The 15,810-nt window shown below is 37.9% G+C and overlaps 1 protein-coding gene across 1 annotated transcript in view; it reads right to left on the minus strand.

Moving 5' to 3' along the window:
- Positions 1–2,312: 2,312 nt before the first annotated feature.
- The window catches only part of LOC121257257 (nuclear pore complex protein NUP155), a 32,424-nt gene continuing 18,926 nt past the window's right edge, over positions 2,313–15,810 (minus strand). Inside the window, exons 5-13 of the mRNA XM_041158200.1 lie at positions 14,062–15,715; positions 13,769–13,981; positions 13,344–13,591; positions 12,820–13,234; positions 12,400–12,605; positions 10,480–10,834; positions 5,079–5,297; positions 4,606–4,934; positions 2,313–2,533 (exon numbers count right to left, since the gene is read on the minus strand). Coding sequence (XP_041014134.1) covers positions 2,413–2,533; positions 4,606–4,934; positions 5,079–5,297; positions 10,480–10,834; positions 12,400–12,605; positions 12,820–13,234; positions 13,344–13,591; positions 13,769–13,981; positions 14,062–15,715 — 3,760 coding nt within the window. The 3' untranslated portion in view covers positions 2,313–2,412. The remainder of the gene's footprint in view (positions 2,534–4,605; positions 4,935–5,078; positions 5,298–10,479; positions 10,835–12,399; positions 12,606–12,819; positions 13,235–13,343; positions 13,592–13,768; positions 13,982–14,061; positions 15,716–15,810) is intronic.

Consider the following 15,810-nt stretch of genomic DNA (forward strand, 5'->3'; position numbering starts at 1 on the left):
AAATTAACCCTTTGTGTGCATAGGGTTTGAGACTGGGGCGGGCCATTGTCCGTCCAAGATTTTTTTTTTTTTTTTTTTTTTTAAAACCTGTAGAGATATGAAAAGTCATCAAAATCATCTCCTAAATTACAGCTTTGACCCCAAGATAAATTATATCATCTAATCTCGTTCCATTGTTCAATTTGATTTTTTCACAATCAATCATGCACAACTATTCCATTCACTTAGGCACACGCTATTTCAAAATAGTCTGAATAAATAAATTATTTAATCTAAAAGTCTAAAACTAAAAAAAAGTATTCATGTAAACATCACATTTTCTATTTCCAATGCTATATTCAATGACTCTTACTCGTATATTTTTATTTGTTTATTTTCTCCTCCTTGCACCTTTCTAACGATTCCAAATTATAGTTTTGATTGGATTATTCCTATCTTGTTACTCTCTCCATTCACCCATTTGTAAAAGTCTCAAGCAAATTAAGAATTTTTTTGCATTTATAAACATGCATTTTTCGTATATAATTTTATGATGTATATAATTTTATATAATTACGTGAGTCAATAGGGTTGGGACAATGCTGTCTCCATGCACAAGCCTACCTTAGGCGTGCAAGAAGATTGATCCCAATCCCCTTTGTGCCAGAAGGGGCTAAGACCCAACTCCCTCGTGCGCAAAGGGGATGAAGACCAGCCCACACACATACAAAAAGGTTTGGTCTCAGCCTCTGTGTTGTGCATCCCCAACTGTAATATGTGAAGGCAGAGGATCGAGGTCTGTCCCCGGGTGGTGATGGCGGAGGTTGGAACTTGGGACTCCCCATTCCGCAATTCTATTTTTTAATTTAAAAAAAAAAAGAGAAAAACTGTGTGAGTTTATTTTTTTAATAATTTATTTTTACATTTTAATTTATTTCTTAGTATTTTCTACATGATTTTAGACATTTTCTAATATTTTAAAGAGTTCAAATTATTTTAATATTACTTTAGCCGCCTGCCAATTCATATATTGACACTTGGCTTGCCAAATCAGATTTCTGTTGGAAAATTTAATGAAAACCTGACGTTATGTTATTAGTTAAAAAAAAATGATAAAACTTAAATCCTGAAAAGCGAAAAGATCAAATTGCAAAACCCAAAAACTGTTTATATACTTAATCCAAAAATAAAAAAACCAACTAGCATTTTTATTTTTGTTTGGGCAGGGGATATCGAATTTCAATCCTCCATTTTGGAAGCTAGAAGTTATGCCAACTAGGCTACAGACATTTGGCAACCAACTAGCATTTTAAACTTCCTAGCATGGCGGAATAGACTTCATTAGTATGCGATTGAAATCACCCTTTGGGCAGGCGTATACTTATACTAAAGCATGCAAATCTCTAGTAATTATTTTGAAAAAAAAGTAAAATCAATCATAAAAATAGATTTTTATAAGGCAGATGCCATTTTTTCAAAAGACATGCAGAGTTTGCACGTCTTAAATCTCAATAAAAAAAAGAAAAAGAAAAGAATCATTTTCAACATCTGGCATTAGAAATGAAAAACCGTCTTCCAGGAAAGATGGCCGGCTTCCCAGAACATCCCAAAAAATCTTACATCATGCAAGGCATCGAGATTGTAACCAATGTCATCGATGCTACTTTTGTCTGTCTGAGCAATGACGCCAGATTTCTGCAGCAGGCGTTGAAACAGTTCTAGCCCAACAAAATTGGTGTTGGTTTATCCCAAGCACTCCAAAATGGGATAAAAAAAAAGATAATGTGCTTGCTAATTTTCCTGCAAAGGGAGTTTTCAGCATAATTTCAGGGAACACCTGGCGCTCCCGCTACTGCCATTGATGGGTAGGGAGTAGAAAGCATCATACGGCCTCAACACAGACCGGCATGACATAAAAATCAGATGAAATTTCGGGGTAAAGAATCAATGAGTCCCCCTGCAGCAGCTCTAGACAAAAATTGAGAAATGATTCATCCCCAAACAGAATTACAAAAAATTGCTTTACAAATTGATATAATTTAAAGATATAGATTATCTTTAGCGTATTATATCAAACCATGCCAATTTGTAGAATTTCCTTTTATAATTCTCTTTATAGACCTACAACTATTCAAAACATATTGAGGCATTCTCTAAAAGAGAAATACTTCACTTTCTTGGATCAACATAACGAGACGGGCACTGGTGGACACCCCACAAGCACACCCGAATAGCCAAGTGAGCAAAGGCAAGACCAACATTCTCCATGATTTTTTCTGCCCTAACACCGTCACTTTCAGAATTGGATAATCAAGTGCCAAGTACTCATAACATTATGATATCCAATTTGAATATTTTATAGCATTTCCATTTAGAGAACCAATATCTAAAAGATAACACTCATACAACACCATAAACCGTACAAGAAAACTGTCAAAAATTATTATTAAAAGAAAAAGAACTTATCAGTGACTCTTCGAGTTCTCGAAAGCCTCGGTAAACGGCCTCTGTCTGGTTCTGCGGAAGGGCCAACCTCCGAACCTCAGTCATATACCTGCTATTCCAAATTCAATGAGACGAAAAGTAAATCTTGAATATGCCTTCTATGCAGTTCCTAAAGCATATACTAAAACTTGATGGTTTAGAACCTAGCTTATCTTTCTACTTGTAATGTGAAAGACGGACCATTAAATTGTGAGCTCATATTCTTTTCTCTACTGCTATTAGGCATGGGCCTAGCAACCAAAAAAAAGAAAAAAACAGAGCAGATACAGCTACATGTGACATCCCAAATCCCACCTTATCAATTCAAAATGCAAGCCAAATGAAAGTTGGCTAGAAGTTGATAACCATCTAAATTGTCAACTCTTGGAAGGAAGATTTGTTATCAAAGTAACAAATACTAGAGCAAGAGCAATCGTACAAATAGGTAGAATTCTCCATTTCCCCATGTGTTTTCAGTTTTGGTAATTTCAAGCACTAGGAGAAAGAAAGAAAGAAAGAAAAAGAGGCAAGAACATCCCAACAGTCGTAGTGGGAGTGGAACTCAATTCAGAAGTGGAGCATTACTTTCAACGAGAAAAAACAAGAACACAATTAAAAAAAAAAATTGTTAAAATATAGCCTGAGTATACATCCAACAACCAGAAGACAATAATGAATCAAGAAGGCAAAAATTAAAGACAAATTACTCGAAGATCTCCACAATCAGGTTTGTACTGGGACTCCAAATTAAAACATTCCAACATAAAGAAATTGCACAAAATTTACTACAGAACTATAGGAAACCCCAAGATGCAGTCATTGTGATAGGCTGCTAATGAAACTCTGGTACCGATGTGTTTCTATGAAAGCTTAACAGTGGTTGGGAATCTCACCGAAATTTTGCTCTTCAAAAGTAGTTGATTCTACTTATACATTGCAAATGAAGTGGATCCAGCCAGTTCCACATTCAGCACACCCCAGATAGTCCCAAGAGAACCCCTAGGGGTTGGCTCAAGTGGTAAAGGCTTTGGTCTTGGTGGTATGCTCCCTCCAGATCTAAGGTTTGAATCCTCTTGGGTGCAAACCTAGGGGGCCATCGGATTAAGGGATTTTTCCCTTGAATTACCCGAGGTGCACTTGCGGGAAACTTCTTGTCGAGGGCTTGTGCACCCCCGGGATTAGTTGGAACTCTGTTCCCAGACATCCGGTGCCAATAACAAAAAAAAGATATTCCCATGAAACCAATGGATCCTTACCCTCCCAAGAACCATAAAGCAATAGAAAAAGAATATAACTAAATGTGACATTATAAAAAAACATATCAGCCTCCAAAGTTACTACTTCGGCACCCAAACATCCACCTCTGTATTCACAAGCTTCTCAATCTTAATTGTATCGGTTCTTTAATTACTCCGTTGAGCAAAGCAAAACAGCTTAACAGGTCCTCGTACTATCGAACTTATTCACCAACACGATAAATCTGAGGCTCTGACATGACAGCCAAATTCATAAGTTCTTTCTCTATTCGTTTTGTAAATAACTGAATAAACTATACCTAATAAAAATTAACTGAATAAACTATATGAAAAAAAATTCTGTTGACGACATTCATCTAGATAGAAGAACCGGGATGATAATCATATATGTAGAAATAACTTTAACATGCATTTGGAGGACATAACTCTTAACTCATATAGGGAACTGGGCACAGAAAAATGACATCTATGAGTGGTGTCGGGCCATTTCTAGTTTAAAGGAGCATGATATTTTATAGCATACCAACCAGATATGCAACACTAATTAATCATTCTTGATTAACAATTTTGGGCAGCAGCCCATAGACTATCAATATGCCATGACTAATGACATGCCACTAGAAATGGGTGAGCATTTTACGTTTGTGTACTACTTAATCAGACAGAACATGCAAGGTGAACTTGCAAGAAACATTTGAGACCATAACCCAAAATTTTCATTTCACACAGTAGCATGACATTCGAAAGTCAATTTGAGGATCCAACTGGGAAATGAAGGCTAACCAACAAAATGATCCCATATAACATAAATAATAAGTCAATTCATATAATAAGAGGAAAAAAACAATTCATATAATAAGAGGAACATGAAAAATAACGAGTTTACCTATTTGCTGCACTTGTGATCTTATCTCTAACCCCTTGGTTAATGACTGCTGTTTGCTCAAGTGAAAATGTTCCACCTAATATTAAAGAAGCCCCCGTTGTGCTAGTACCGATTCTCTGTGCAAATACAGACATTGCCCACTCACGAAGTACCAGTAGCACTGATCGGAGAAGGCGTAACCTGAGCTTTGGTGATGGCAAAATAGCTCCATTTGATAATAATTGGTCGTAAGTGTTCAACACGGGTTCTGTTGCACCCTTGCAAGCAGCAAGGAGAGCTCTTGCAACATCTTCTTCTCCAACAGATTCAATGCCAGATTCAGATCTCTCCTGAAATAAGGATGACACATGAAGGCAAAACTCAAATATTTCCACACGTTTCCAGGCTCAAAAAGGGAAAGAAAAAAAGGCAACACTCTTGCTTGCTGTAAACATTAATTAGATAAAGCTGCAAAAATATATGCAAAAATCTACCAGCGCAGCCTTCTCAAGGTGAAGACAGAGAGTGTCCAAAGGTAAAACAGCTCCATCTCCGGGATAAATGTGTGAACCAACTCTTTTCAGTACTGAACATGCTTCAGCAATTCCGCCCCTTGAAAGAGCCTGATCAATTAGTCTAGCACAGGTTTCTCTTACAATGCTACTATCGGCATCACCGGAATAGTTTGCAAAGTACAGCATTTCCAGACATATCTGAACAAAGGAAAGGAAAGGAAAAGCAAGGGACTTTGTAATAAGATGGAGAAAAGAAAAAAAAAAACATAATTTCAATTACAGCACATTCCATTTTTTAATAGATATAACAAATTGTTTTAAGCTTGGATCTGCTGTCAATCTGGCCAAAATTAAATTTACTACTAATACCCAAAATGCATTTTTTTTTCAAGAAAGGCGAGGCCAAAGCCTCTTATTATTAATAAGCCCTCATTGAGGTAGGGGAAAACCAATAATAACAACTCGAAGAAAACAATACATCAACGTCTCGACATCCAAATCCATTAACTGGGCATCTTTGATCTGAAACAACCAGAGACAGCCCATGGCAAAATACCGACTCGAATGGCCAAACACCACTAGCACCCCATAATTAGCAAAACTCAACCCTGCTAAATCCTAAACACACGTCCATAATCTAGCGGAGTACCTTTATTTATTTATTTTATAAATAAGAAAAAATTTATTAAAATGAATGAAGTAGGCGTAGTCCAAGTACACATGAAGTATACAAAAGAAACACCTAGTTACATTCTAGGAACCAGAAAAATCATGAACACTAGTTCCATTGAGTACAAGCAGAAAACCAAATAACTAAGGTGTGCACGAAGAGATTTCAAAGTTTCTCCAAAGTGCGCTCCCAATCTTTAAAGCTCCTATCATTACTTTCAACCCATATACACCACATTAAGACCTAAGGGAATCATTCTCCAAACTGCAGCCACCTGGGGACTACCTTGGAGACTAGCTAAGAGATCCACCACCCTCCTAGGCATCACCCATGCAATTCCAGTCCTACTGAATATCTCTTACCATAATACCCTTGCCACCTAGCGGAGTCCTATGAAGGCATCAACCTCAAAATCATGGCCCACTCTGAAAAAACTAACATTCCCCTTGGAGGAACAACTACTGACCTTTAATACATAAGCTATTAAGGCCTCCTATACACACTGCACTAAATACCCTGAGAAAGCTTCGTTGGGGGCCCCATCTCAAGCCCATCCTCTTTCGATGCCACAACCCTGCTTCATGGGTCCCATAAGCTTCACTAGAACACCAACCGCCACAAGCATAACTCAAGGGCTGCAAATGAACCGAGTTTGAGTCGAATTTGAACAAGGGTACTCGAGCTCGATTAACATGTTTACTCGTTCGAATTTGGCTTAAACTCGAATAAAACTCGAATATCCTTGTTGAACTTGGCTTGTTAACCATTAATGTTGTTTGAATTCGGCTCGAGCTTGACTAAAAATAAACAAACAACTTGAGCTCGAACTTTTTTTTTTTTGGGAAATTTCTGAATTTTATCTTTTGAATAATATTTTTTTTTAAATTTTACAAAAAACTCTAACCATTTAACTATTCAACCAAATTGTTATGATTAAAAAAATTCTTATGGTATAACTTTTTATAAAATAGTTCTTCTGTATACAGGCAACTTCGCGCATGAATCTGACATGGCATTCTGCCACGTCAGCACATATTTTATTAAAAAAAAAAAAAGAAGAAATGAGGAGAAAAACACGAAGAAGAAAGAAGAGCTGGTTCTGCTCCTGTGAGAAACCAGTGTGCAAACTGCAAACCCACCTCGAACCAAAGCGTTAGATCCTTCACGGAGAAGAAAGAAGACAAGGTTCCTTCTTCGCGACCCACCTCCTCGTCAGATCTGAAGGTCGGCTGCACTCCTCCGCAGCTCGCCACCACTCCGCATTGTCTCTGGTTGGTGCTCTAGCTTGCGTCCATTTTATTGCATTTTTGTTTCCCTCTTGCAATGTGAATGGAAGACAGACAATAACTCTAGCAGTAAATGTAATAGTTGCAGATGATCATATTCGAGCTGTAAAACAGCTGGGAAAAGCTTATTCAGCAGGCATGGGAGTCCATAGAATTCATCATCATCCAACGGGGGAATGGAGATGGGGGGAGGAGATGGAGGAGAGAAGGAGAATCGATCGGGGGAATGGAGGAGAATGGAGGAGGAAAGAAAGGGATCATGAAACGCACCATATGCACGAATCAAACGCACCATTTCGTTCTTATTTTTCTCTCTCGCCCGCATTCCTTGCAATTTTCACTCCCGCCCTCTGTTTCTCTTATATGCTCCATTTTATTTTTGAGCTGGCATGTCAGGTTGTTCGTCTGCAAGGTGTCCGCAAAATGGACCGAGGATAGACTTTTTCTTTATAAAATAACTTATAAATTAAAAAAATAGTACATAAGATAAATGTAATAAATTAAACTATTTAATACATACAGATAATATCATAAATCAAAAGTTCTAGTTGTATGATATATTATTATACAAATTATCCTATACACACTTTTTGGGAACATAATATATCTATATATATTAAATAACTACAAATAAATTAGTAATATATAATTAAATATATAAAATATAACTAACATGAAATAAATATAACATATACATATATAAAACATATTACGAGCTTCAAAACGAGCTCAAACAAATCAAGTCGAGCTTATATGAGCTTTGTTCACGAGCCTAAACCGAGTCGAGCCTAGTTTATACGAGTTTTGCTTGTTTAATATTCGAGCCTATATTAGTATTTACGAACATCTCATTCATTAAATGAACTGAGTTCGAACTGAGTATACACAAGCCGCACTTGAGTTGTTCACGAACTGCTCTATCCATTTGCAGCCCTAAGCATAACCAAATTTAGAATCTACTACCACATTCCACAAGGCTTCCCTTTCATTTTGGTAAGGCCAATCCACTTCCGTAGAAGAGTTTTATTGAACAAAGTTAATTTCAAACCCCCAAGCCTCCCTCAAAAATTAGAGAGCACATCTTGGCTCGATGAGATGTAATGATATGAACCCGTAGGAATGGAATCCCTTGAACCCACAATCAATTTGAAAACTCACCTAAGAAAACCAAAATCAAGTCAATGGATGGAGAATCTAGACCCTTTGAAAAACCTATCTCAAGAACTCAGATTACAATGAGGAATGCCACAAAAGTTGTGATTTGCCTTTGATAAGTTCAAAAGTTCATTCAGGAACAAGAGAAGATAAACTCAACTCGCAATGAATAAATTCATCAACTTTCATAAACTTATATTAGTATTTACGAACATCTCATTCATTAAATGAACTGAGTTCGAACAGAGTATACACAAGACGCGCTTGAGTTGTTCACGAACTGCTCTTTTCATTTGCAGCCTTGCATAACCAAATTTAGAATCTACTACCACTTTCCACAAGGCTTCCCTTTCATTTTGGTAAGGCCAAATCCACTTCCCTAGAAGAGCTTTATTGAACAAAGTAAATTTCAAACCCTCAAGCCTCCCTCAGAAATCAGAGAGCACATCTTGGCTCAGTGAGACACAATAGGATATGTTTTTGACAAGTAATAATGATTTTATTGATGAAAATAATAGGATATTAACCATGGATAACTTGAGAAAGAGATATCATAACAATGGATCAGTGTTATATGTGCAAGTAGAATGGGAAAATATTAATCATCTTCTGCTAAATTGTGAATTTTCCAAGAACTTATTGACAGCATTACTCATCACTTTTGGTATAAATTAGGTTATGCCCTGATGGGTGGTCGAATTGTTGGCATGTTGATGGAATCCCTAGAAACTTAATATCCTATTATTAAGTTTGATGGAATCCCTAGAAACTTAATATCCTAAATTGTTGGTATAAGTTTGGAGGCTGGCCCCCATGGGCTTAATGGTGCTTATGTGGTGTATCTAGCAAGAGTGTGATGTTCAAACTTTCAATGACTCTGATAATATTAAAAGCCATAATATTCCACTCCCTCAATGTTTGGATGGCTGCTCAAAACAGCTCTCAATAATCTAGTCTTCTAGACTCTTAAGGATTTTTGCTCTCTTTTATCTTCTTACTAGTTGGGTGCATTATTTTGCATACTTCTTGTGCACTTCATTTGTGGCCCTTTGCATCGTTATAAAATTGCATGACACATAAAAAAATAGGATGAAGTACAAAAATAGTCCCTGGGGTTTGCTCTGAAATCAAATTGCTCCTGACTTCTTTTTATTGACCTTCTTACTCAGTGTGGTTTTGATAAAGATCAATTGGTCCGTTAGAAACACCACATCAGCCAATCAACTTGCAACACCTGTCACTTGAGTTAAAAAAACTAAAAAAATGTAAAGAAAATTCCAAAACTTAAAAACAATTTGATAAAAACCCCTCCCTGCTCAGGAAGGGTTGGCTGGTGGGGGAGTGCCTGGGTGGCCCAAACCAGGCCTCCCAAAGGTGGCTCTAAGCCAGTCCACCCTCAATGTGAGCTACCTCTGGGTCCCTACTCCAACCTCCGCAGCACCACCTTTCCTGGGGGTTCTTTTATTTTTTGTATTCTTTTATTTAAGTGGCAGGCGACAAATGTTGATTGATTGACATGGCTCTTCTAATGGATTTCCAACGGCAGGGATCAATTTCATCTTTATTAAAACTGAGTAAAAAGTTCAATATAAAAAGTCAGGGAGTAATTGATTTCGGAACAAACCACAAGAACTATTTTTGTATTTAACCCAAAAAACTAAACAATTTCGTGCAACTACAAAGCAATGCCTAGGTGGATTTAATAGTGTATCTATGTACAGTTTTTCTTCTTAAATAAAAACAAATTAATAGAGAAGATGAAAAAGGGGAAAAGAATGCCTCTATATCGATAGAATGGACAGAGCAAAGAGGATGATAGAAAGACACAAGAACAACAACAAATATAAATGGCCAATTCATACTTATCTTCCACCCCTAAGCAAGAAATATGATTTTCCAACAAAACTTAATGATGCATTGAAATCTATTTTGCACAATAACCAGTTTAATAATGAAATTTCAGATAAAGAAGAAACAGCTGTATGGAACGGCATATCTTCAGTTTAACATGTTTTGAACTCTCAAGGTACTGTGGAAATTATACAAAACCTAGAAAACACCAAAGCAAGCGCAACTAAAATTGTAAAAAACGATAGAATACAGAACTTAAGTATTTTTTAGCATTTATCTTTGGTTCATTATTATCTCGTTTTGTCTAATGCAGCAAGATGTATTCTTAAATAGTTATGATATTAAAAACAATTCAACTCATGTCAGAAAACTTCATTCCATAGTGCTTATTTATTGATGAGGAACATAAAGAAAGTACCTCCCAGAGCTCAAATGGAACGGCATACTCGTTATATAGTTGAGTTATGCTCTTTAATTCTAATGATAGCTCTTTAGCCTTTTCACGTGCAGCACTTGGAACATTGGCAGCATCAGCAGTCAAACTGCTTTCAGGGAGTTCATTTTGAGCAGACTCAGATGTGCCAGGTGAAGCATACCTGGAAGCTATAGCTTCCAGTTCTTCTTTGATCTTTATCTGAAACCGAAGAACAGCAAGCTTCCCTTCAAGCAGATCTAGCAGTCCATTGTCAAAACCAACTTGTGCAGATCCAACCAAACCATTACTGTTACTTGCATTCTTTGCCTGTAGAACTGCATTACTAAGGTACTGATACCTGTGTTTGACAAAATGTAAAAAGTGTCATTTACACACAGCTGGGTCAATTTTATCCGACAAATTTATTCTATTGAGGGGAATGGCAGTTCTAGAAGGATCTTTTCTTTTGGCAGGAGCCTTTCAAATTCATCTTTATAGATAGACATAGTGACCATTACTTAAAAACAAGGAAGCTACAACTTACATTAGATTGTCTTCATTTCATAGTCCAAGTTTATTCGAGCATTTTGAGGGTCAGAAAGTGGAATCAGTAAATGTTCCACAGAAGGGCAAGAGTTGGGTGTCTAGTAAGAGGTGTCGATAGACCAAAAATATTCTCTGAATTTGTTTCTGGTAAGTTCTCTCTCCGAAATTTTACTATGATGTCAGGGAAAAAGATCTTGGAAGGAGATTTGGCAACTTGTGCACCTTCAAAAGCATCCAATTTCATTTTGCTGCTTCGCAGGAACTATCGTCACTATGATTATTACTTCTCACTATGATTATTACTCCCTCCGTCCCATATGAAGTGTCCATTTTTGCAAACCCAACTTAACACTTCGTATCCTTGTCTCTTGAAAAGAAATTACTATGGAAGAGTTGGACTACGAGACAACCTTTAGAGGGTAATTCACAAGGTTATAAAATTTTCTATACTAAATTAAGAAAGTGGGCATTCATTTTGGAAAGTTCACACATGGAATGGGCAGAGCAAATAGAGAGAGGAATATTCATCCCAAAATAGTGCTATATGTACAAATGCAAGAGGTGAGAGCCAATTCAATGGAAGCTACAGGGGCTTTATGTACCTTCTTGGTGTACAAGAGATGAGAACCGTGGAGGACTTCTTCGGTCAAGTTCGATTGACTTGGGTCATGCTCGAAAGAATTATGGATCTGCTAGGTGGCAAGAGCTAATCTTTTGCGCTTTTTCATAAATATTTGTCTCATAAAAAAGGTGGGAATTGTAGTTAAGGTATTGGATGGCTGAACAGGAGATTTTTTTTTTTTTTTGATTGGCACCCGGGTGTCCGAGAACAAAGTCACAACTAATCCCGGGGATGCACATGCCCTTGGCTGAACAGGAGATTTGAAAATAAGAAGAGATGCCTGGTAAGAAAATAGATTCTTATGTTTGGTATCAAGTGTTTGAAAGGATAGAATGGACACTTGTTCCAAAGAAAACAAGTGCTATTGCATGAATTAAGTTTTGTTTTTCTATGGAGCCCTTTTTTGCTTGCTTGAAGCCCTCCATTTGTTATACAGGTCACTTATTTTCTTGAGGTTTTAGAATCATTATCATATGTTAATTAACATGCTTTTAAAGGGTTGATTTTCTTGTCCACTTAGCAGTACCCTTCCTGGACAGTTTTAGAATGGTGGAGTTCTTGATTGCAGTATTTGATTCTGTCTTTGATTACTTGCTTTCGTACAGATGCATTTTTCTCTCTGGTAAACTAAAGCCAAGGGTCCATTCAATTTTAGGTTATTTAAACCAAAGCAAGTTGCAAAATTAAACAATGAACCATTCTTCCGTAAATCAAAACTCGGTAATAAAAAATAATAATAAAGTGAAGCTGCCAACCTCTTTTCAAGAGTAGGAACATCCCCCACATCAGTTGAACGCCTCTCAGCCAGTCTCAGCAAAACATGAGCTGCAAGCATATGCTGCCGTTTCAAGACATAGTACCGTGCCAAAAGATCAAAGTACTTGGATTGATTAGAGTGTATAGGTGCTCCTGATTGACCCATAAGAGAAGTAGCTGATGTCACAGAAGAAACAACTCGAACCTACAAGACAGATAGTAGAAACATGATACTAATCCTCCAGAAGGATGCTTATACAAACCAAGTATTTTCGGAGAACTGCAAGTTTTCAACACATGGCTGCAAATGTATATACAAACAAAATTTAAGATAATGACAACAATTACCAATGCTTTAGATCAGGTCTTCAATGAAATAAATAGAAATAAAAATAGTTTTAATTTTAATTTAAGAAAACCTCTTGCATAGGTTCACGGCCAGCACTTTGCAGAAAAGGCACCAAATCGGGACCTCCATACTCCAACAACTCATTTTCAAGGCCAAACTCAATCATGGCCCTGTACAAGTACTCATGAAATATTTTGTCAGGTGATTGGACACCAAGTTGAACAATCTGGCATATATATTTCTTCCGAGAGGCCTGATCAAGGGAAGATCTTGCAGTAGCAGGCCTAGCAGGAGACCCAAATTCCCTCTGAGAAGCATCACCCTTCAAAGAACGCAAAGCACTGATAATTATCTCATAGCACTGTTCACGCTGAGCAAGTGCATATTCTCGAGTAGCTGTATCAATTTGATCATTATATGCATCACCTGCAGGGTCAAGAGCCTGTGCCTTCTGCAGTGGTAAACGAACAACAGCTTCATAGAATCTGCAATGCCCCTCTAAAGATCAGGTTCTTGACATAATAATCTAATAGAGAAATCAAGCAATCAAAAAGGACTCTGGCCTGAAGCACTCAGCTTAAAAGATCAACTGACCTTAAATCCTCAAACCGCTTGCAGACAGTTCGTAAATCAGCAGACTCTGGAACTTTACTCAAGTAGTCAAAGGCCTCTCTAGCAAGGTTCTCCTTTTCCTCAGCATCTGGAGTTACAGCAGCCCTCTCAAGACATTCGACAGCTAAGAAAAACTTGTAATCAGGCTCCTTGTAATAGCTTGGACAACCCTCCCTAAATTTTGCACTGATATCATCAACCGTCCCTCTGCCATCAGGACCAGTATAATACTGAAGAAATGAAGAATGTCAAATTACGAAAAATATTTAAAATTGAAGATTATGTCAGATAAAACCAAAATTAGCCACTAAAATTGTCAGACAAGAATATGAAGAAACTTGTTGGCAAGTGGAAGAGCTTGTGTAAGTGGAGCTTCATTAAAGGGTTTCATCTGAACTTCCAATTACCTCCATTAGAGCTGATATCAGCATTGTAGCGAGGCGATCGCCCTCCTCAGAACAAACTAGTTGATGGAATGTCAATTGAACTAATGCCTGTCTTAGATTAACATCAAATCCCTGAACCAAGCGTGTGACATGATGCTGAGAGAGAAGTTGGAGTAAAAACAGGGCTTCACCAGATCTAAGAAGCAACTGCCTAATACATTCCATTGCCCTCACCTTTAGCACAACAACCAAAGAGTTAGCAAATGAAATAACAAGTATAAAGACCAATGTCTACATTAGCAACTTCAACCTACCTCCATGGCAGCCAATTCTGCAGGACTATATGGTAATCTCTGCCTTTTATTAGATGTCCCACCACCATTGGAATCGACACTGCGTGAATAAGAACCAAATAAATTCCTCATCATACTCTGGTCACCAGTACCAAAGTCCGAACCAGTTCCATAAAGGATAGAGCCTGTCAAGTCTCCTAAACCAGCTACACAGCCATAAAGTCCCCTCCTTTGATTCCTTCTAGACCTTAGAAACTTCTCTAAAGAGCGGATCTTGTTTTCAATGACTTGCATGGCCCCAACAGAGAGTCTGCATACGACTACCCCATTTTCAGATAAGGCATCAGATGAACCTAAACCACCTTTCAGAACCACAACAGGAAGTTCCCACAGAGGAAAAAGCAACCTTGATGAGCACAAGCAGAGCCCTTCATGTGCACCTGAAAACATGGGCTCAGCCTCCTGTACAACCTGACCCATGCTAAATCCCCCAGCAGTGGTTCTAGTGTTTGACAATGCACTACTACCTTCAACTTGTGGCATTCCAACAAGTCTTGGGTCCTCAAAAGCTTCAGCTGCCTTCTCAGCAACAACATTGCTTATAAGATTTTCAGAATGGACTATTCTTGCAGCAAGCATTAAACACATTCCAGCTGCCTCGCCAGCGCCAAAACGATTGAAGAAATCTTCTAAGATTGATCTTGGTGAGTTGGATTCTAACAACCTCCTTAGAATGTCCACAGGCCTGTTTAAAACTAATTCCATCATGCCCATGGTACTGAAAATGATGATTCCCCTCCTGGGCAAAATGTGTTGGGTGGAAAGGTCACCTCTGGCCCAAAGTTTACCAGATACTTTTTCACAGGACTCCCCCGAGCTTTCAAATCCTCCAAATTCAATTTCTGAAAACAGAGACTGCACAGTAGCTGCAGTATCTGGCGAGGGTAAGACATCTGCCACAAAAAGCATTCGTCCTTCTACTGGTATAGAAGAGACAGATTCCCGTAATGCACGAGAACTCCTTGTACCTGTCCCTAAACTACTTGAGAGTGACGATTGTGTGCTTGAGTCTCTGTTTACAATGAGAAGAGAAGACAAGGTTGGTGGCGATGAATCAGAAAGAAGAAGAGTTCCGGCAGAATAATATGCAGTCTCAACCTTTAGTGAGAGATCCTCATTCTGAGGTCTACCAGCAAGAGACATGGCTCCAAAAGCAAGTCCACTACTGACCCCCAAAGGAGGAGAAGGCCTAGTTGTCACAACTTTTAAACAGCTTGGTTTATGATGGTTAGAATTAAATCCACCCAAGTTTCCACTAGATGGAGAAGTGGAAAGGTACATCCTTCTTCCATCAGACAAAACAGCAACAAGGTGTAGCCCCTTTGATTCCAGCAGAGATAGAGTTGAAATGCAGACAATAGATGGTTTTGTCAACCGATTTGTTGTCGCTCTTGTTCCGGTTGATTGTCTACCTCCATAATGTGCATCCCTCTGATTAATAAGATTCCTTTCTTCTGCCACTTTCTTGAGTGGACCATCACCACTTGGTCCCGTAACAAAAACCTGAAGTTTCATCTCTTCGGTACGTGTGTATAAAATTTGTCTTTCATTATCAAAAACCATTTCGACAATGGGGTCAGCAGCTCCAAATTTAAATACACTTGGTACAACCCACCTGAAAACCAATGGTATGTTCTAGTTAATATATAGAAAATCAAATCTCAACAACGCACTTTGATATCAAGAAATTATATGTTGATCATCAATGAC

This window comes from Juglans microcarpa x Juglans regia, chromosome 3S, assembly GCF_004785595.1.
Source record: "Juglans microcarpa x Juglans regia isolate MS1-56 chromosome 3S, Jm3101_v1.0, whole genome shotgun sequence".
NCBI lineage: Eukaryota > Viridiplantae > Streptophyta > Magnoliopsida > Fagales > Juglandaceae > Juglans > Juglans microcarpa x Juglans regia.